This window comes from Solanum stenotomum, chromosome 5 (assembly GCF_019186545.1).
Source record: "Solanum stenotomum isolate F172 chromosome 5, ASM1918654v1, whole genome shotgun sequence".
NCBI classification, from domain to species: domain Eukaryota; kingdom Viridiplantae; phylum Streptophyta; class Magnoliopsida; order Solanales; family Solanaceae; genus Solanum; species Solanum stenotomum.
The window spans coordinates 24,286,327-24,310,846 of NC_064286.1; the positions used below are offsets into that span (position 1 = coordinate 24,286,327).

Genomic DNA, 24,520 nt, shown 5'->3' on the forward strand with positions numbered 1-24,520 from the left:
ACAAGGAGAACAACAAGAACATCGATGAAGTCTACAATGAGGTGATAAATCATTTTACATTTGGATACACAAATATTATTAGATGATCTTCATGCTATAATTTGTGAATATGTTTTTGTTTTACGTATAGATTGCCATATGTCCCAATGATCATCCAAATTTACTTGATGACTTCACAATTTTTTTACCAGATTCTTCAATATTTGTCGCAGTGGTTCGACATCATATCAATCAATTACCCATCCTTTTTAATTCCTTATAATAATTTTATTATCATGACTAAAGCTTGGTATTTTTCTCAAAAAGTGTTAGGGAGATTGGTTGGGTTGTTTGGAATTCTTTCGTCAATTTTATTAGCAATAATTATTGTTAAATGGTGTCTTCAATATTATCATCTTCACTTCTACCAAATTAAGAAAAAAAATCATTCATTCTTTGTTTTTCTTCTCATATATATAGGGAAATAATTTTATCGGTAATTGTTTATTCATATGGAAAGTACTGATGTAATTAAAACATGGTTAACCTCCTTGTTCGGATTGACTTTTCCTTTTTTACTTATAAGCTAAAAGTTACAAATTAAAAAATTTAACTACTGAATAAATTTTTAGCAATTTGACTTAAAAAAAGTGCTTATAAACGTTTTTAACTCTTTCACACACTCAAACTGCTTTAAAACTATTTTAGCTTAAAATAGGCCAATTCAAACAGGCCCTAAATCAAGGGTTCAATTAAATTGAAAGAAGGTTAAATTTGTGCTTCCTTAATAATAATAATAATAATATTAATAACAACAACAATAACAACACGAACAACAATAAATTTTTTGATGAGGTTTGAAATTTCATAAATAATTTTGACAAACGTGGCGTATTGATGAATAATTTTCGATGTTAATCCTCGTTTTATGCTTGAGTTTGTTTATGGATGTTAAATTGAGTTGCATAGTAGTTCGCTAGTTTGTTTAATCAAAAAAGATATAAATTAACAAATATTTCTTCACTGTCTTGTTTTGATTGAATCATTATTTCTTTCAAGTAATTGAAAGTGCTTTTTGAAATTATCTATTGAATCAAAAGGAGATATTATTTTTGTCCAGACTATCCCCTAACAGTTTTTCTCACACACATTTATTAATGGTTATGTAATTATTTTATTCATGGGATACTGGATTTAATCAAACGAGATTAAATAGAAACTATAAAGGCCCAATCTATTAGTGATATATTATGCTTTGGGCCTAGACCTGCACAATTTAAAACACGTCACTAGTTGATAAAGTCTGTTGATTTGTATACCCAACATTTTTCCTATATTTTATCAATATGAGACTTCTTATCTTATGTTGGGTTGTCACATACACCCCATTATGGAATCAGCTTCCTCACTGTGGTTGCCCCACCACTTGGAATTTGGCTAGACTCAACACTAAGGTTTACCTTGCCTTATTGAAATTTTTTGAAACTCAGTTGAACTCTTGCCCACATCGATCAGGCTAACATAGGAGTGACTCTGAGACCACTTGTAATGGCCAAGTTTGCTAGTGACATTGTGCGGTTTAGACCTAGGCCCACACGATTATAATTGTGCCACTTGTTGGTAAGGTCTGCTTACTTATATACCCAACAACTCTATTATTGTTTATCGATGTGGACTTCTTATGTGAAGTTGCGGTGTCACGACCCAAGCCTACACCCTGGATGTGGCCGGCCACTACAACAAATTTGATGATTAGCAACAAATAATTTTGTCACTAGAAACTCAAATTTCGTCACAAAAAGAATTTTGTGACGAAAAATAATTCGTCAGTCATTCGTCCCTAAAGCACAGGTCACTAAATGTATACAGAGACAATTTAGTGTTTCGTCACTAAATAGAAATGTATTAACTATGAAAATATTTTGTGTCCCAAAATACTTCGTATTTATGATAAATTTGTTCGTCATAAAAATTATTAAAATTTGTAGGTAAAGATATATTTTTGTCACTAAATAGGTTATTATAGTCGACGAAAATGATGTGTCACTAACTACTTAGTTTAATTAGTGACGATGCAATTTGTCACTAATATTTTATGTATTTCGTTTCCATCAAATAATATTTCATCACTAAAAACTACTTTTTACATACAAAATAATGTGTTCGTCACTAATAATTGAGGTTTCGAAGATAAAATGTTGTCATTAATGACATTTAAACTAGTACGTAAATTTAAAAATTTATTTAAAAAATTAAAATTATTAAATAATACAAATATATTAAACTTAATAGCATGGAGTAATTTTTTTAATAATGAGCATCATACACTATACAAATTAAAATTAACAGCATACACTATATAGAGAGAGTTAGAGTTTACAAATAATTACAAGACAATAATAGAAATTAAATAATATACAAAACCCAAATTAAATAAAATTAGCTTGTCTAGTGTTTCCCTCCTATGGAGGCTCTCCATATCTTGAACTTGTGTTCAAACCTGCTGAAGGATATCAAAAGAGTATTCAAACAGTAAAATCTTTTACCTTAATCAGACACAATTTTACCAAAATAAAACAAGTAAGAACCGTTCCAAACTAAACACAAATTTTGATTTGAATAATTGCCAGGGAAATCCAAAGAAGTTGCAAGAGAAGCAAAAAAAAACAAATTTTAACACGTAAAGTGTAGTTTCTTTTCTCTACTGATGACTTCTGTTTGTACAGAGAAAACAGCTAATGTTAGCTTCTCATAGACCAATGGATAAAATACCTTGATGGCATGAAAAGGAGATTTCCTTTCGCATTTACAACATCCCATCTTTGTTGTTCCAGCAAATATCTTTGCAAGGCCATGTAGTTGAACTGCAACATTAGAATCAACTTCACCTTGCATAGCTTGCCATTTAACAATGTTTTCTTCTTCAAGAACATCTTCGTCATCAGGTATAATACTATCCAATGCTGGCACTGAACCTGTGAAGCTACAAACACTACCCTCTGAACACAAAATGAACAGCCTTAAAGTTTTGCTACAGTATGATCAAAATTCGATATTAAGGTACTAATAAATTTTGGTTACCTTTCACCTTATTTCCACTTTTGCATGTCCAGTAACTAGGATTCAAGAAGTAGAATGCTGACTTTCTCACACTAGAAATATTCAGAATTGTGTTATCCAAGTAAATAGCAAGAACAAACCACAGAAAGAATGTTTACATGAGCCATATGTAAATCTCGTTCTGTTAACACTCCAACTAATATTATTAACACAATACACTCAAACTAATATTATTAACACAATACACTCAAACTAATATTATTAACACAAGAGACAATTCATAAAATCTGAAAATTACCACCGATTTCATGCTTAAAAAATCACATTTTAGCGATTATGAAATAAGGGACACAGTTTCACTAATTCACAAAGAAATTAAATGGTAAATCGAACAAGAAAACAAACCAAGGTGAATCTGAGAAGATCCGTCTTTAGCAGACTAGAACTTCAACTTCACTGGAGTTCTTGCTACCTTATGTGTTTCGCCGGAGCTTCTGGCTTCGCCGGAGTTGTTGATGTTGCTGTTTGTTCCGCCAGACTGCTGGCCGGAGCAGTTGTTGTTGCTAGTCCTCGCGGTGTCTCTCCTAGCTACTGGTTGGAGCTGGTGTCGTCGCCGGCTGCTGTTGCTGCTTCGCTGAAAATGAGAGGGGAAAAGGAGGAGCATCAGCCTTGCTGCTTTGCTTGCTGCGCCGCCTTCCTCGCCGGCTGCTGGCTGTTGTCGGTTGCTGCCGCTAGTCGGAGCTGGTGTTATTTCTCGCCTAAAAGAGAAGAGAGGAAACGAGGGGAGGGAAAGAGGAGAGAGAGCGATGGGGAGTGGAGAGAGGAAACTCTCGTCGGCGATGGATGGTCTCGCCGGAGGAGCCACGTGAGAGAAGAGGGGTTGGCGGCGCTGATCTTCAAGGGAGCAGAGGAAGAGTGAATGAAAATTGATTAGGGTATGGGTCTTAATGTTGGAATAGGAAAGAATGGTTATTAGATCTCCACCTTTGGATTAGAATAGATGAACGCTTAGGATTAAAAGTTGGGATGATTTAATAAGATGGGTGGATGAGATTAAAGATGAGATTTCAAGAATTGAATTGCAATGGCTATAATTGCAATGCATAAGGCTTCAATTGAAATGAATTTAATTAGGGAAGGCTAGAATTGAAATAATTTTGAATAGATTAGGCTATTATTTAAATTATTTTGAGAAAGATTTAGGAAATGCTATCCAATTAATAAAATACTACACATATTATAATATTTTCATACAAATTTAACACAATTAAATTTTAAAATATTTGAGTAAAATAATTATTTCGAGTTTCAATTTAATAATAAAATAATTTTATTAGTAATTACAATAATTTTTATAAATCATGCATACTGAAATATATAATTTTTAGACATAATCGATTAAAATTTTAAAATCGAAATATGTTTTAAAAATACGTACTTAATCGAATAGCACTTCCGAAAGGGTTATAGGTCGGTCAAAATTGGGTGTCAACAAGAGTTATTTACAGACGTGTTTGAGAAGAGAGAAAGAATGGACCGGAGGCGGATGATATGGACGATCAAGATTTGATCTCAGCCTTTGGTTTGAATGATATGGACGATCAAGATTTGATCTTGTAGTTGATTTGGATGAACGAATATTACGAGTTTTAAAATCTTAATCGATTAAAGGATGGGGTTTTGAGAATTGAATTGAAACAGATAGGCTATAATTGAAAAGTGTTGAAATGCTATAATTGAAATAAGAAAATGGCCATAATTGACATGAAATTGAATATGAAAGGCTGGAGTTGAAATAGAATTGGATAGGAAGAGGGCTATGAATTAAATAAATTGAATAAAAGAGGTTATGATTTAAATGATTTAAGGGGAGATTAAGGAAATGTTATTCAATTAATAAAATACTACATATATTAAAGTATTTTCATATAAATTAAACACACCTAAATCTAAAACATTTAAATAAAGTAGTTATTTCGAGTTTAACTAGCGATAAATATAATAATTTAAATAATTTAATAATAATAATTGATAATTTTGTAAATAAGCGATACTATAATATATAATTTTAGACAAAATCGATTAAGATTTTAAAACTCGTAATATGTTTTAAAATTACGTATTTAATCGAATAAGTCGGTCTAAATTGGGTGTCAACAATATATATATATTTATATATTTTAAATAATATAAATAAGTTATATATAAATATTAGTTTAACATTGTAAATTTTAAGTGGTGTTGATTAAATTAATTTAAAACTTTTAGTCTAAATATTTATATTTCTGTGTAGTAAATCTTTTTTAAGATAAGATCTATAGATGTAATTGTATGTAGTAAATGATCCATTATGGGAAAAACAAATACATACAAATATAATCAATATTGTAAATTTTAAATGGTTTTAATTAAAAAAAATTGGTGCGAGGCCAAGACCTCTAAAATAACTCCTAATTTAGTGAGAGTTACTAGAAAATACTCCCTCCGTTCTTTTTTACTTGTCAATTTTTGACTTGACACACCTATTAAGAAAAACAATAATTGATATAGTGAATTTATCATTTTACCACTTTTAATTGATAGAATCTTAAACATATTTACTCAATAAATTTTTCAAAGATATTAACTCAATGTTATATAAATTGAGGGTATAATAGGGAGAAATTTTTATATTTAACTATGAAATTATTATACTTCATTTGTCACATGTAGTCATAAACAAGCGTAGCCAAAGACTATTATATTTAGCTATGAAATTTTTTTCGTCACAAATAGTTAAATTATTTAGCTACAAATTTTAAGTCGTCGTTATTTAAACATTGCATATTTAATGACAAAACTATGTTGTCACTACATCACACATTGATTAGAGACAATAAAATTATCATCACTGATTGCTTATAGTATTAGTGACAAAAACTAAGGTCACAATTAAATATAAAATTTTGTGGCTAAAGCTTACAATATTTAATGACGAACTCTAATTTATCGCTATTTCAACAAAAAAAATTGTGACAAAGACTTTTTGTGTCCAAAATTGTAACTAATTTTAAGACAAATAATAGTTTGTCACAAATTGGATACATTATTAGTGACAAAACAATTTGTCACTAATAATTAAAATTTGTCGCTAATGGTACTTAATAAATTGCGCCAAATTATATTTTGGTGGGAAACTCAACTGGACGAAATTTTGCTACAAAATTTTATGTTTCGTCATTAAAAGTGTGTGGTTCATACATTTTAATACGAAATGTAATTTTTGTCACAAAAAGTAAATAATTAGTGACGAATTATGTGTCGTACCTAATAATTTCGTAGCTAAATATCATGTTTGTTGTAGTGGGCACTCGAAAACCATTGCTAGTTCCCAAGTGAACCCTCATCCTGGCTGACTACAAGCGGAAGACTAACTCAAGCATTCAAAGGTTAAAACAAAATAACATTCAGTGAAACTCAAATAATTAACTCAGAATATAATCTTATATTCAACTAGCCAAAACTAGGCAACTCAAGTCTTTAAAACATTTAACAAGATAAATGAAACAGGTTCTCAAACCCTACTATCTATCCATGAAGCCTCTAAATGACAAAGATGGAAGTCGGGACAAGACCACCGACATCCTGATAAAACTAAAACGTAAATGAAATCATCTAGAAGCAAGAAAGCTCACCATAGCTAACTCAAACTCCATGTGGTATCAACAAAGCTCCTGTTAATGACCATGAATACCTGTATATGCATCATTAAATGATGCAGGCCAAATGGCTCAGTATGTGAAATGTACGAGCATGTAAGGGGAATTCTAAAGCATAAACATAAGCTTGAACTTGATAAAAAGGAAACATACTTACTCATCTCAACTCACTCATGCTAAACTCGACTCAAGAATAAGAAACATAGTTCAACTCAATGATAAGATATTCAACTCAGTAAAATAAGGTTCAACTCAATAATTGGATACTCAACTCTGGATACTCAACTCAATTTAAAGAAACAATACATATGCAATATATGGAAAGCTTTTAAATAGTAGAAAGTAACTCAGTTTGTATGCAAGGATACCAGATAAACATTTCTTGTATATGAAAATACAAAGTAAACTATGTGTATGTAAGAATACAAAATATCAATGTGGGAGTTTCCCTAACCGACAAACATCACTATGAGCTATGTGATGATACAACGTCTCACCCACGCTGCCAGAACTGTCCTATACTTTGTCGGGGCATAGAACCTGTAAACTAAGTGGATCCACTATTCTATGCTAAAAAGCCTTAAGGAATCATCTAAAAAATATGACCCTTTCTACCCATGTTGGCTACATAGTTTATGGAGACTTGAGTTATCTCAACTCGTCCCCATATCGATGCTCAATACTACTCCCAAAATATACTCAGCTCATATGTTTAACAACATAACTCTTTTTGTGGTTTGAGATTATTACTCAAAATCTTTCTCTAAAAAGAGATGTTACTCAAACTGCTCAAAACTCTTTTGGAAATCTCTGTTTCCTTCTGGTTTAAATGTGAAAACATTTACTCTTGGGAATACTTAGTTCCCATATATCATTTTAAAGAAAATGAATGCGACTCTACTCTTTCTCAACTCAATTGCTCAAGTCTTAAAATAATTTTAGAAAAATTTGTAAAAGACTTCTCAGAATAAAGTTCATGTTGAATTATGGACGTGAACGACTCAATTCAAAGTTTTCAATAACCATAACTAGAAACCAACACTCGAGACTCAACAACTCTGAACTCAAGAGCTTTAATGATAATAATCATTTCAAAAATGCTCGACTCAGAGGGTTCATGTGGAATTATGGGCATGACTTACTCAACTAAAGGACTCGAAGATACTTCTCATCTCCAGACTGCTCGACTTATAGGGATCATGCAGAATTATGAGCATGAAAAACTCCACTCAAGGACTTCATGGGTAATATGTAATAGTCACATGATTAGGAATAAAATCTTAAAAGGGATAAGGAGCTCAATAATCAAGGCTTAGAAGATTGAAGATACTACTCCTCTCAAAGATACTCAACTTATGGAGTTCATACGGAATTATTAGGCATGAACGAATCGACTCAAGGCTATGAATAACTATATGGAACTCATGTATACAAATCTTCTCATTCTCATACTTAGATTCTCAAAGCTTAGCTCAAATCGATAGCTGATCTCAAAGGATCCACAACTGAACTCAAAGACTTTCTTGAACTCTACTCATAACTCTTCCTTGAATGTGAATTATGAATTCAAGAGTAATGGTTCATGATATGAAGGATCTCGTGATGACAAAGTAGACTCATGAATACATTCTCCTCATTGTTATACTCGCTTGCTCGAGTCTTGAAACAAGTTATTTAAATTTGTAGAAGACTCCTCAAAAGACTCAAAGGGACTATCTCAAATGTTTGGAAAAACTCTCAAGGCTTAACTCTTCACTCTACCTTGAATTTGAATTATGAATTCAAGGTTATGATTTGTGGTAGGAAAAATACCTTGATGATTAAAAGTGTTTTAGATAGTTAATCATGAGAAACGGTTGAAAAACACTGTCTGGGGGAGCAAGTCCGCGACGCAGAGATGAATTATAATATTTGCTCGCGAATTAATTTTGAAACAGTGGAGTCCACGTTCTCTTCGCGACGTGGAGAGAAAATTTCACCTCTGAGGAACATGTCCTTATTTTCTGCCCGATCTTTTCTTACTTGTTTTCAACACTAATTCACCTAGAATCGAATGGTTTCTTTCCCAATCACTTGAATTTGATTACTCAACATTGTTACACTCTAATTTACTCAATAAAACCCTCAAAACACTCACTTTCTTCTCAATAGTTCATCAAAACCCCAACAAAACAAAATTTATAATGAAACTTTAAGAACACTTTTCAAGAACTTAAATCTTGCAATCTTTATGGACGAATTCGGATATGAAAAATATGTTTGGCATGTGAGTGAACGAACCCAACACTATGGAAGCTTACATACCTCTTAGGAATCAAACACATGTCGAAAATCCACAACAAAACTCAAGAACCTCGACGAACGCCTTGATCCTTTCCTCTTTTCTCTTCTTTTCTCTTTTTTTTTCTTGTTGAACTCTCAACTAAAACCCTAGGCATATATTAGGATTATAAAACTGAACCCAATAGGATTAGACCCTTAAAACCTTACTAAAAATGAATTAAATCTGATTGGGTAAGGAAAAGACAAAAATACCCCATACTATTTCGGATAACTTTCCTTATTTTGACATCCTGACTTCAAACGGGCATATCTCGCTCATACGAGCTCGAAATTTAGCAAACTCAGTGGTGTTGGAAAGATAATTAAAAGACCTTACATTTTAAATCTCATGGCACACCTAAATCATCCTGTACTGAGAGTCATTGTCGTTTGAAGTTGACCTAAATCTTAGAAGAACTTAGGAATGACTTGAACGAATTCCCTTTGACTCTTTTTGGAACTCAAGGTGCTATATCTATTGACCTTAACACTTATGAAAAAATTAAATTCATTGGTAAAACCTTACTCACTACGAAGGATGGTTTGAGTCATAGCTCAAAAAAATTTGAGGTGTTACATGCGGTGTCACAATTTTACAATGATTTGATACAATTCTTGTTAATCAATCTTTTATTTGGGATGTATGGCACAATGAATATGAAGTATTTAGCTATAGCTGGTCTAATCATGCACCATTTCTTCTGTCTTGTAGTAATCATGTTTCTCCTAATAGAAGACCTATTAGATTTTGAAATATTGCATGAAAGATCATAATTTTAAAAAGGTTGTTGTGAGAGAGGTTTGGGAGTTTATTTACTCAGAAGATGTCTTTATAAATTTGAAGTTGAAGATAAAGAAGACTAACATTACTCTTACTAAATGAAGTAAAAGTACCTTTGAGAATATTTTGAAGAAATAAATATAAAGGAGCATATAGTCAAAATAAAGGAGGGTATATTTAAAGAATTTCTTACATTTGAGAACATGACGTGTTGAAACATGCTCATGCTGAATTGACTCCTTTTTTCAAGATCAATTTTAGTGAGAATTTTTATGTCGTTAAAGTCTCTCTATTAGAAATGGTTCCGAAATTATTAATTGGGGAGCTGATTTACTTAATCTTTTTCATGTTCTGCTGATGAAGTCAAAATGGTGGTTTTTAAGCTCAATAAAAATAGTTTCAATGGGCCAAATGGTTTAAATGACCATTTTATCAATTATGCTGGAAGATTATTGGTGACAATGTATGTATAGTGGTGATTGTCTTCTTTAATGGATATATCATTCCTAAGTCCATTACTCACACAAAATTGATATTTATATGGGAAAAAAAACTAATTTAAACCTTTTATATGTCCTATAAGTATAAGATATTTTTTTAAAAATATAGATTGATATATGATAGACTAGAAGCTTTACTATCCAAACTAATCCCATAGAATCAGTCAGGATTTGTAAGAAGGAGAAATAAATCATAAAATGTTTTATCGGCCTAGAAAATCATTTCATATATACAAAAAGAGGCAAGTCAATTAATATTATTTTCAAGCAGAATATGACAAAAACTTACGACCTAGAAGTGGGGAATTTTCATAAAGATGCAAGAAAAATTGGCTTCAATTTTATGATAATAAAGAAGTTGTGGAAATTATTAGCTAATAATCGGTACTATGTATTGATTAATAATCATGCTTATGATTTTTTTTTTACTATACTAGATGGGTAAAACAAGTAGATTACTTATCTCCAACCTTATTCATTTTAGCTGCTAAGAAATTTTTTAACGACTTTAAATAATTTTTATTAAACAGTCCGTTTAAGAGCTCTGGGTTACCTAAATGGAGTGAGAACATTAATATGATACTATTATTTTTGTCTTTGCTGACAAAACTAGTGTTCAATTGATCATGAAATTCACTGGTGATTATGAGAGACAATCTGTACAAAAGGTAAATAAAGACAAAAGCTCCTTTTATGTTTTCCATAAAACTGTTAGGAATATCATTCAAGAGATACATAGAAGAATATACATGCTGTAATAAAGGTATTTTTCATCTTTAATTTATTTTGGTTGTCCCATTAGACATGCTTGGAAACAAAAGACATTTTTTAAACTTATACAAAAGGTGCAGAGTAAATTGCATATTTGGAAAGAGAAATTATTCTTATTTAATGATAAGTATGTGCTCATTAACAATGTTCTGTAAAGTTTACCGATTTATCTTCTTTCTTTCATCACACCTTCTAAGTGTGAAATTTATGATTTGCATAGATTATTTGCAAGGTTTTTGTGGAACATTACAAAAGATGAGAGGAGTAAACATTGTGTTTCTTGGTCTGATATTTGTTTGGCTAAAGATGAAGAGGAATTAGGCTTGAGATCTCTCTTTGATATTTTCAAAGTATTATTTGCTAAGCTTGAGTGAAACTTTAGAATTAAAAAAAACCATGTTTTCCAATTTTATGTGGAATAAATACTGCAAGACGCATAGACCTCAAGCAGTTAAATGGTTTAGGGGGTCACAAAATTGGAAGCTTGTGTTTGAACTAGAGGGAACATCGACCAAGAAATTTGGTGGGAAATTAAGAGTGGTCATGCTATTGTCTGATTTAATAATTGGACACAATTGGGATCATTGTATTATTATCCTCCTATTTGAGATCTCTTTCAATTGAAAATAGAGGATATCTGACAACCTAGACAGAATAGGCAGTCGAATAATAATTTTTTTTACTGGAAATGTTCATATCAAAAGTCTATCAACACATTCAAGAAAAAGTTAATGTTTTTGTTGGTCAAAATTGTTGGGACAACCTTGGTGGATGGATAACAGTTAAAGTAAATTCTTTGTGGTGAGATTTTGTAGGATGTTAAGGCATAGAGGAGGTTCAACAATATTATAAGCATATACGGATTGAAAGAGATCCTTTCAAACTGTTTTTCTTCTTTCAGAGGTTGTGTAAGAAAAGAATTCCTATTAAGACTATAAGAGTAAGGAGGATGCAAAGATGTAGTTCAAGAATATAAAAATGCTAAATTAGATATTAGGGAGTAAACTTTTCAAGCGTAATGGCTTCAGCCTTTTAAGGCTTTAAGACTTTAAGTCTTCAATGTAATAGTACTAGTAATCTAGTATATGTTATATCAAGCCTCAGGGGTCAAGGATTTACTTGGGTCAGGTTTATAAGCCTTGAATTTAAATGGGCTTTAAAATTTTTATCGCAACCCTACCCTGATAACAAATTGGATTGGATCGACCATATGGGCCAAGTCCATTTTGACATCCCTAACGGTCTATACCTTAAACCTAGTCTATAAAAGGAAATAAAACGACCTACTTTGAGGGGACTCTTAATAAACAGCAGCAGGAGCAATTGTAGTAGCATATAGATCCTTTCTCAAAACCTATATGCTCACTATTTATTTGTATCTTTGTCTTCCTCGACATTTGAAGGTCTAATCTTTAACTCTCCCTCTCATTTATATATTCGAATGATGTCTTTTTTCTCTCTCTTTGAATGAGTTGATTTTATTACATACTTATTTTTGTTGTTTGTTTAAGAAATACTTTCTTTTCATTTGTGGTCAGATTTGAGTGGGAAAAGACCTCCTAATATAAAAAATTGTTTTTTTAATCAAATGCATGTAGTAGCTAATCATAATTAGGTTTTATTTGTCTGCTTTGTTTTGTTTTGCTTGCCAAATAATTCAAGAATTGGAATGCTCTTTAATTAATTAATTTCTCTGTTGTGTGTTTAGTTTCTCATTTTGATTAATTCTGAATCATCCTCCAATAAAATTGGTTATTTCTTTCCAATCTGTTGTTGGTAAACTTGAAATAATAGTAAATTTGAGACATTAGTTTCTTAAGTTAGAAATGTTCTAGGCCTAAAATTAATGTTTATGGCCTCAACTTTAATTTAATCACTAATGAGAACAAAGAAAGAGAGATTGATTAAATCAACTGTCCCAGTTTATTAAAATAATCTATCCAAATGATAAGCACTAACGAGATATTTCATAATATACTGTCTTAACTAAAGTCTCAACTTTGTGCCTTTTAGAAAAACAATCAATAAAATGGATGGTCGCATTTATATATCTTGACCCAAAACCTCTTTAAAATATAATGTTTTGATTCAACGAACATGTAAACTCTATATTTAAGTGTGATATACAAAGAGAGACCGCATTTACTCATCTTGATAAGTGTATGTTGAAGTTGAGGTCGCAACTTTGTTTCTTAGTCAAGAGTCAAGACTAATAAAATTTAACAATTTAAGTGAACCATAGGCAAATGATCTATCTAGAAATAATTTGAAAAACAAATGTTTTACCACCACATGATTTAGAGATGCCTTATACCTTTCCTTGGTTAACATAATTCTTTACTCGGTCTTTTGTTTTTGCAGACTGATAAAAGGAATCATTCCTTTTTATTAGATATTAAAAAAGGTGACTTGGAATATTATAACTCAATTCCAAGTCACAACTCTATAAATAAAAAAGTCTCTATTCAATACCATCACTTCAATTGAAAAACCATTTCTTCTTCATCTTCGATGATGAAAAATGAGGTGTAGAAACTAGTAATTAGCTTTCTTATTAACTAAGAATTATGAGTCATTATTCAACTAATTGGAACTAGTATATATAATTCTTATTATTCTTTCTTCAGTTAGTTTCCTGTGTCTTATTACTTTTAATAGGTATAATATGCTTAAAAATACTACCACAACTATATAAATAAATAAGTTAACTATTTTTTCATGGAAACAACACATTTTATTCTTTTTATATAGATTGTATCGGTTAAACTTAAGTGATGGCATGTTTCTTTCTACAATCATGACGTAGTCAATAGATATGTTGGAATAGGGTTAAATAAGTTCACTTAACACTATGCAAATGTTGCAATAGGGTTCATGTTTTGTTCTTGACTGATTGTGAAAACGATTTTGCCTCGTATGCATAGTTTCTAAGAAGCCTAAGTTTGAAAAATCATGTTGGGATTGTAAAATTTTGTGATGGAACCAACATGTTCTTGGCGCCATCGCAACCCTAGCACGATCTTTTAAACTCAAGTTCCCCAGAAATTCTATAGGTGAGGAAAAATCCTTTTTACTTTCAGGCAAGAAGAAAATAAATTGAACCTGAAAACAACATCTGCATAACGTTTAGTCAACCTGTCTAACCCTGTTCCGTCGTAGAAATTGACTATGTCAAAAATGTTACCACTTGAGTTGAAAAAATGCAACTAATTTGAACTAGTATATATAATGTAACATCCTGCCTTAGAAAGAGCTAAATTTAGACAACGTTAAACTGGAAATAGCCAAATCTTGAATTTTACAAGTTATGCTTGAGTTATAAGCTGTGGGTCTACTTCAAACGACCATAATTTTCAGTACAAGATGAGTTAGGTGGTCCATAAGAAATCAAATGAAAGGTATTGGAATCATGTTTCCAACTCCACCGAGTTTGCTAATTTTTGAGCTGGTATGAGGGAGCTATGCCTGTTTGAAGCCTGATGCTTTTCGTGACCAACAACACTATCCTACGATATGAGTGTCTACGATCGTCGATAATAGAGTAACCCAACCAAGGGTTGGGGTCGTGTCCCAAGGGAGCGATTTTGAGAATCAGTAGCCAATTAGAATTTCGTTTGAATTAGTCGTAGCTAAAAACATTTGCGATAAAATACATTGTATATTAAAGGGGGTGACACAGAAGTGTCAAATATCAAAAGGGTTTTTCGTAACAAGTGATAAAACAACAAAATAAACAAGAAAATCAAGTATGGGGAAGGTTCTTGGGATGTGACCGCATTACAAGTTGAGATAAATCGTTGGGTACATGCTTTCAATAGGAAATTTGCAAGACAATAGTGACTAGGCTAAGCTTTAAATGGAAATAAGTTCCCTCTCGGGCAACTTACCCAGTTTCAAATGCGTTCCTCTCGAACACCCATTTACCGCATAAAGACCAGCCTATGCCTTACCCCACTCCCTCTCTCGAGCTGACTGTTAGGATATGGGACTAGGGCTCACCCTCTTAGGCTGAACCTCATGTCGACCCACTCCTTAGGCCATCAGTCTAGTGGTTTTAGTTTCGCGACCTCCCTCTCTGGCAAGCCGAAAACACATGGGTGGCTTTGTATTTGCAACTACAAACCCTTTAGATTAAACCACAACCACTAGGTGAAATCACCATTAAAATACACCTAACCTATCAGCAAGCATGACCCAACAAGAATATCAACCCATATTTGCTATATCACACCCCAAGAATGGAGTTTTTTTTAGCTACACATCAAGAAATAAGAAATTATACCTAACATGATAAAGAAATCAGCTAGGTATAAGAAATTAAACCTTGAATTAAGCTACGGAAGAAGAATAAAGAAGACCCACTTCCAACTTGGGGAAGATGAACTCCTTTCATCAAGTTTCCACAAAACCCTCTCCAAACTTGAGAGAAAAATACAGAAAAATACTATAGACTAATAATAATTTTTACTCTAAAACGTTCCACACCAAGACTAAAACTCTAACTGGTATTTATAGTTTTCACAGATTGTGCTGCGGAGGATCGTTCAGCAACATTAGTCGAGAACGCCGTTGAACTCGACGATCCACCCTAAGTCAGCTCATCTCCTTCAGTGTCTTGCCTTCAACATCCTCATATTATGGATCATTGGGTGGTACAGTACTGCTTCATGGAACTAATCGGCGACTCGCCGACTGCTCCTTTCCTCCCCTTTTGATCCACTTCCTTCAAGGCTTCGCGTACTACAACAAAGAGTGGTGCCTGTCAATTCAGCGACTCGCCAAGTTGGACTCGGCGATCCGCAGACTTTCATTTCTTGTTCTTTTCAACCCTTTTTGCTCTGTTTTGTGCCTAAGTTCCATGCTTCCAGTAAAACTTCAAATACCTGAAACTTAAGCATTTTAAATAGGTATTGAGATAAAACAAGCATTCGAGGACACTATTTCTATTAAAATAAAGCTCTAAATGAGTCCAATTTGTGGACTCATCAAAGTCGGGTTGTCCAATTAAGGAACGTTACCCGAAAATATGAGAGGTATTTTGGTCTTTTCCTTACCAAATCAAATTAATTTGATTTTTAATAATATTTTTGGGTCAAATCTGATTTGGGTCAGTTTTCATAAATCAAAATACGCTTAGGGTTTTGAGAGGAGTTCGAGAAGAGGAGAAAAATAGTGTTGGGTTCGTTCACCCACGCCCTAATCATGTTTTTTAAAGCAATTTCGTTCACAAAATTGAAGGAATTGAGTTCTTGATTAGTGTTCTTGAAATATTGTGTTCGTTCTTGAATTAGGATGTGTTTGATGAGCTCTTGAGATATTGGTATGGAGTTTATGAGTTTAAGATAATTTAGCTATCTACGTTTATACAACTCTTTCACACAATTTTCAGCTGATTCAACTCTTTGACGCTATTTTCATGTGATACCATATGTGCTAATAGAGATGATATTTATCTGCTACAACTGATTTGGACCCATTTCAGAGTCACTTGATAACTTTCAGCTTGACATTAGGTTTGTGTCAAATATAAGATTGAACAAACCATGTCCTACAAAGCATGTCAATGTCTCTTTTAAAGTTACCAGATAGTAGCCTATTGAGTGTCCCAGAAAGATTTTGATGATTGACAAATAAGGGAACATATGAAAGGAGCAGGTTGTGTCGACTTGTTCCTTTCAGACTGTATCCAACTGGAATAAGGAGAACGTCAACCACACGAATTAGAAGTTATAAAACAGTGGAGGGATTGCATTTTAGGCAAGAAGCCAGTAGAGAAAGTTTCCTTTTATAAAGGAGTCCTACAAGGAAGAGGAAGCACATAATGAATAACCCAGTTAAAATAGGATGCCTAATCCCACAAGAAGTAGGAACCACTACAAAAGTAACCGAGATCCAATTGAAGAATGAAATTCCTTGATCTATAAATAGGGCAAGATTTTCTCAAAAGGAACACTTAACCAGAGAGTTACAAGCAAAATGCAATCAAATAGAGGGAGTTCATATTTGAGTGATTTTTTATTACAAAGTGCAGCCAACACAAGGAAGCAAGATTGAATAACCTAATTGATATTCATAGGCTTATGCTTTACAGTTCTTAAGTCAAGTTTGCTTGTATTGTGTTTTTATTGAGTTGTATTATTTTATTTCTTTCTAGATCCAGTGAAGTATATAAAAATTGGAGTAGGAATAATGTCTTCATGTTGAGGCTACTTATAGACGTGGGAACATAAACCTTGTGGGGTTTGTGTTGGAGCTTAGGAATTAGAGTTACTTCCTACGATTGCAAGAGTTGTAATCCGAATTCATAACTTGAAGTGGGGTGGACGGTCTAGTTGTTATTGGCATATAGGAATTACAGTTTATAATTCCTTAGGTTACATAGGTTTGTAATCTTTTGTTGTGGCTCAGAGTTTAATGAAGTGGAGTTAAGTCCTACAGAGGTGTAGGTCGTGGTTTTTTACCCTTTATGAGCTGCGGATTTCCACGATGAAATATTGTGTCATTACTTTATTTGTTTTACATAACGTAACTGCTGTAATCTTTAAAGGAACATATAAATATACATGTTTCTTAGGTAAATTTGGGTGTCAGAATTCCAATTGTGTCCATTATCAAGTTTAATTGGGACTCCAGCCAACTGACACTTAAATCTAGACTTTAACAGATCAAACATGGATGAAATAATTCCTTCTGCACCTCCATATACCATGGCTTCACTTATTAAAGTTTATGATAAAGTCTTTTCTGTCTCTCATTCTCCACAAACAGTTTATACAGGAAGTTTCCAGATCGGTGCGACACTTGGTGCTAATTTGCCTTGAAAATGGGTTCTAAAAAGCACAATATGGGCATACTGCTCAGAGATTTTATGAGAGTCCTAATACCTTGTGACAAGTTATCTATTTGAGTTGTCTCCACCAGATTTTTGGGCCAAGTAAGCAAATAGAAAAAACTTTTAATTTCAGTTAGTTTAAAAGATTTATGACCATTTATTTGTAGCATGATTTTATTTTTTACTTTGTTGAGATTTGAAACCCTTTAATTTAGTGCATCAATGTGTCTGATTCCTTTCTTTCTGAAAATTACTTTTGGGAGCATCTCACAGGTCTTGTGGTTATAACGTGTAGCCACCATTTTTTCTATCTTTTCATCAAAAAGTGATAATGTAAACCATTTCCTTTTGTGTTTGGGATAATTTTTTGAGATATATACTAAATTTTGAACACCCTTAACAAATTGTTTCGCTTCGTCATTGCATCATACAAAGTTAATATAATAAATACTAAGACCTCATTTGTTTGCACTTAATGGAGGTTTAGAATCTGAATTGTTCAGATCTTAACCCATTAAGTACGTTTGTTTTTATTAAGATCTTGCCACTAATTGAGTCTTAATGGCTCTGATTAAGTCAGATCCATAAATGTCTTAATAGTATTCAAACCTTAATTAGTAATTATATTTTCATTATTTAGTTTTGCATTAAATGCTTTAAATAAAAACTACTGTATTCTTCTACAACCCTTTAAAATTGCTTTCTTTCACATATTTTTTACCACTTTGTTCTCTTCTAGAAAAAATCACAGCCTCAATCCTATAAACCTTCTTTCTCTAGTGTTCAGATCTAGAGAAAATATCTTAATATTCAGATTTGCATTCAGATTCAGACGTTTTAATTTTAATGAAAACAAATGAGGCCTAAAAGCTGGACAAGAATAGTGTGTATTTTGAAATACTTTTAGTTTCTAATGTGAATTTTGAGTATTGGAATAAAAATTCTGAAAACATGATAAGTAATTTGTTGTTTATAACAATGAAATAATGAGCTTATGATTAATACAAAAAAAAAATGGCATTCTTAACATCCCATACGAGAAAATAATGAGGCTCACTAATTAATTAAAGGGTTAGCAAATGAACAAAAGTAAATAATGATGTTTCTAAGAGTTACTTAATTACTATCACAATTTTAGCTAATATGAAATGCACATACGAAAAAGAAAGATTGATCAACATATCTATTAGAGTCTCATCCTTTAATAAGCATACAAATATAGATATACATATAAATAGTAAAATATGAGTTCACAATTAAATATTGATGGTATAACTTCGTGCAGGAACGTTTTCAAAACGACGATCATGTGTACATATCCATCTTAGAAATTCTGAAGATGTATAACAAGGAGCACAACAAGAACATCGATGAAGTCTACAATGAGGTGATAAATCATTTTAAATTTTGATACACAAATATTATTAGATGATCTTCATGTTAGAATTTGTGAATATCTTTTTATTTTATGTGTAGGTTGACATATGTCACAATGATCGTCCAAATTTACTTGATGACTTCACAATTTTTTTACCAGATTCTTCAATGTTTGTCGCAGTGGTTAGACATCGTATCATTCAACTACCCATCCTTTTATATTCCTTATAATAATGTTATTATCATGACTAAATCTTGTAATTTTTCTCAAAAGAGTGTTAGGGAGATTGGTTGGGTTGTTTGGAATTCTTTTGTCAATTTTATTAGCAATAATTATTGTTAAATGGTGTCTATCTTCACTTCTACCAAATTAAGAAAAAAAATTATTCATTCTTTGTTTTTCTTCTCATATATATAAGGGAATAATTTTATGGTAATTCCTTATTCATATGGAAAGTACTGATGTAACTAAAGCAGGGTTAACCTCCTTGTTCGGATTGACTTTTTCCTTTTTTACTTATAAGCAAAAAGTTATACATTAAAATTTTTAACTAATGACTTAATGTTTAGCAACTTGACTTAAAACAAAGTGCTTATAAATATTTTTAACACACTCTCACCCTCTATAAGTGCTTTAAAACTATTTTAGCTTAAAATAGGCCAATTAAATCAAGCTTTAATTCAGGGGATCGATGTAATTAAAAGAAGATAAAATTTGTGCTTCTTTACTCTATATCTATACTACCTTAAGAGCATGAACTCCCAAACTTTAATGTTAAATTACTATAATACCCCCAACTTAAAACACTCAATATATTATATATTCTATATTTTATATTATACTTATTTACTCTATATTATATTAAAATCTGACACCTTTTCACATTTATGGGTAGTGACTTTTCCGAAGGGTTGTGACTTTTTTTTTTATAGAGTTGTGAAATTTATGAAAAGTTGTGATTTTTCTTAAGGGTTGTGACTTATCTGATAAGTCACGATAAACTCCTTTTCATACTAGCCTTTGTTGTCTATAAATAGAGGGGTTTTCTCAAACTTTTAAACTACAAATTTTGTAAGTTTTCTATTATTCTTCTTAAAACAAGGAAGATTGTGAGAGTTGTTCAATTATGCAATTACAATATATTTTGTGGGTAAATTAGAGAGACGAACAAAAGTTGATGCAACAAGGAGAATGAAATAACTCAACTTCAAAAGAGAAGACTATCTAGATAATTAATATGTACTCATTTTCATAGTCATAAATATACTTTCGCAACATCTTCTACTTGACAAGAAGTTCAATGATTATATGTTGCACAAACTACAACTTGGTGTTCAAGTTGTGAAAAATCTCAAACTGTTGTAGAAAATAGATTTGATCAAAAACATATTGGAAGAGTCCAAACTAGATTGAATAAGTACTCCTCTGTTTCCAAGTTATTTGTTGTACTTTAGTTTTTATTCAGTTTAATATAAAATGTTATTTTTCTTGGGGGTCGGGGCACATCTTTAACACCACAAACTTAAAAGACATTTTTATATATTCGACATATCCTTAAATTAAAAGTTTTCTTTATTTTTTAAAATTTCATATCAAATTAAAATTAGACAAATCTATATCTATCTTTTTTATCTATCTATTCTATATACTACCTTAAAAGAATGAATTACCTAACTTAAATGTTAAATTATTATAATACCCCCAACTTAAAACACCAAATTTAGTATATCTTCTATATTATATATTTTATTATATTTATTTATGTATATTATAGTATATTAAAGTCATACACCTTTTCACATTGAAGGGTTGTGACATTTCCATAGAGTTACATCTTTTCAGATGAGTTGTGACATTTTCGAAGGGTTGCGACTTTTCTATAGGGTTTTGACTTTTCCAAGGAATTGTGACTTTTCCGAAGGATTGTGACTTTTCCAAAGAGTTATGACTTTCCCAATGAGCCGTGACCTTTTTGAATGGTTATGACTTTTCTAAAGGGTTGTGACTTTTTTTTATAAGGCACAATAAACATTTTTTCCATGCACTACCTTCTGTTGGCTATAAAATGAGGGGTTTCCTCAAATTTTTAAACTACACTTTTAAAATGTTGTTCTTTGTTCTTCTTCTTTTTAAAATACCCAATTTAGTATATCTTCTATATTTTATATTATATTTATTTATATTATATTATATTAAAAGAAGACACCATTTCACATTGAATGGTTATGACTTTTCCAAAGAGTTGTGACTTTTTCGATGAGTTGTGACCTTTCCGAAGGGTTGTGATTTTTATGAGAAGAAAAAATATGCACATGCTCATACGACACTTTGTTAACTATGGAGGGGTTTCCTCACATTTTTGAACTATGATTTTTTAATATTTTTAACTCTTTTCTTCTTAAAAACTCAAAGTTGATTTACAGACGTTGACAATATTCTCAAAGTTCAGTGAAATTAGAACACTCCCTCACATGAATGTTAAACTAATATATAATACTCTAACTAAAAACATCCAATTTAACATATCTTCTATATTTTATATCAATATTTATTTATATTATATTATATTAAAAATAAGAACTCCAACAATATAATAATAACTAAGTAATGCACTATGGGAGAGGGAGGAGAAAATATATTTAAGAGGTGTAACTAAGAGATTTTAGAGTGATTATCTTTCATTAGTAATCATAAGAAAATTTACATCCACTATACATAGGAACTTATACTTTATTAATCATTTTATAATTGTTTAGTTAATATTTTTATTAAATAATATTCACATTATTTTTAAAAAATAGTGTAGTGCATGGTTTCATAATCACGTGCAATGCACGTGCGTGAAAACTAGTAATAATAATAACAACAACAATAACAACACCAACAACAATAAAAAATTTGATGAGGTTTGATATTCCATAAATAATTTTGACAAACGTGGTGTATTGATGAATAATTTTCGATGTTAATCTTTGTTTTATGCTTGAGTTTGTTTATTGATGTAAAATTGAGTTGCATAGTTGTTCGCTAGTTTGTTCAATCAAAAGAAATATAAATTCGCAAATATTTCTTCACTATGTTGTTTGGATTGAATCATTATTTCTTTCAAGTAATTGAAAGAGCTTTTTGAAATTATCTATTGAATCCAAAGGAGATATTATTTTTCTCCTGACTATCCCCAAACGGTTTTTCTCACACACATTCATTAATGGTTATGTAATTAGTTTATAGAAAATTTTGATGCCGTTAAAGTCTCTTTATTAGAAATGGACCTAAAATTAATAACTGAGGAGCTGATTTACTTAATATTGTCACCCCAGATTTTTTTTTAGCTAAGACTCGAACCATCCTTCGTTGTGAGTAGGATTTTACTGAGGAATTTAAAATTTCTTAAGTGTTAAGGTCACTAGATATATCACCTTTGAGTTCCAAAAAGAATTAAAGGGAATTCGTTCAAGTCATTCCTAAGTTCTTCTAAGATTTGGGTCAACCTCAAACGATCATAAATCTCAGTAGAACATGAGTTAGGTGTTCCATGAGATGGAAAATGAAAGGTCTTTAAATTATCTTTCCAATGCTACTGAGTTTGCTAAGTTTTGAGGTCGGATGAGTGAGATATGCCTTTTTGAAGTCAAGTTGTCCAGTTAAGGAAAAGTACCCAAAAATAGCAAGGGGTATTTTGGTCTTTTCCTTACCCAATCAGATTTAATTCATTTTTAGTAAGGTTTATAGGGTCTAATCCAATTAGTTTCAGTTTTATTATCCTAAGATATGCCTAGGGTTTTAGTTGAGAGCTCAAGAAGAGAAAAGAAGAGAAAATAGAAGAAAAGAGGAAAGGATCAAGGCGTTCGTCGAGGTTCTTGAGTTTTGTTGTAGATTTTTTCCATGGGTTTGATCCCTAAGAGGTACGTAAGTTTCCATAGTTTTGGGTTCGTTCACCCACACGCCAAACATGATTTTCATAATCGAATTCGTTCATAAAGATTGAAAGATTTAAGTTCTTGATAAGTGTTCTTAAAGTTTCATTCTAAATCTTGTTGTGTTGGGCTTTTGATGATTTCTTGAGATGAAAGTGAGTGTTTTGAGGGTTTTATTGAGTATATTAGAGTGTACTTATGTTGAGTAACCGAATCCAAGTGATTGTGGAAGAAACCATTCGAATCTAGGTGAACTAGGGTGAGAAAACGAGCAAAGAAAGTCGTCGAGGTTTTTCTCGGTTGGGGCCTGGCACCCTACACCAGCCAGTGCACCCCAACCATACCTCTGTAGGTAGAGGGCTGGTGCCCCATGCCACTTAGTGCGCCAGGGTCGCCTGCCCTACCCGTTCTTCATCGTTTCGTTCGTTTGAGTTCTTTCGAAGGGTACCTTTACCCCCCTTTGATTCTAAATACTCTAAACTACTTCTAAACACATAGAAATCATTCCTAACTTGAATCAAAACCTTGAATTCATAATTCAAATTCAAGGTAGAGTGAAGAGTCGAGTGTTGAGAGATCTTTGGAACATTTTGAGAAAGTCCCTTTGAGTCTTTTAAGGAGTCTTCAGCAACTTCAAATAACTTGTTTCAAGACTCAAGTAAGTGAACATGAGAGTGAGGAGAATGTATTCATGTGTCACTCCCCGAGCCTACACCCCGGACGTGGCTGGCACTCGAGAATCATTGCTGGCTCAAAGCGAACCCTTGGTCTGGCTTACTTAACTCAGCGGAAGACTCTATGTATATTTATAATGATCAAACACACTATATTCACTTGAATAATAAAATACTGAGAATGCTTAAAAGTCAAACATTCAACTTGGCCAAAATAGCAACTCAAGTCTTAACATATGAAATGATAAAGACAATGAAAAGACTAAAGAACTAACATTTGACTGTCTATGAAGCCTTTAAAACAACTGAGATGGATGTCGGGACAAAACCCACAACATCCTAATGTACTAACAAAGTAACTGAAAGCAATAAAAGGAGTCCTCCAGAATGCAATGAGGCTCACCAACTGACTCTGGAGTGCTCACTGGACCAACGATGCACCGGATGCCGATCCTAGTTACCTCTGTCTGCATCATAATAAGATGCAAGCCAACTGGCATTAGTACATTGAATGTACGAGTATACGAGTTGGAATGCTACACACAACATAGGCTTGAAAGGAATCTGAAGAACTTACCAGGCTCAACTCAACTCAACATAACTGAACT

At 32.0% G+C, this 24,520-nt stretch overlaps 1 protein-coding gene across 1 annotated transcript in view; it reads right to left on the reverse strand.

Annotated features, from left to right (window-relative positions):
- Positions 1 to 2,276: 2,276 nt before the first annotated feature.
- The window catches only part of LOC125863805 (uncharacterized), a 32,564-nt gene continuing 10,320 nt past the window's right edge, over positions 2,277 to 24,520 (reverse strand). Inside the window, exons 2-4 of the mRNA XM_049543800.1 lie at positions 3,512 to 4,023; positions 2,752 to 2,978; positions 2,277 to 2,479 (exon numbers count right to left, since the gene is read on the reverse strand). Coding sequence (XP_049399757.1) covers positions 2,428 to 2,479; positions 2,752 to 2,978; positions 3,512 to 4,023 — 791 coding nt within the window. The 3' untranslated portion in view covers positions 2,277 to 2,427. The remainder of the gene's footprint in view (positions 2,480 to 2,751; positions 2,979 to 3,511; positions 4,024 to 24,520) is intronic.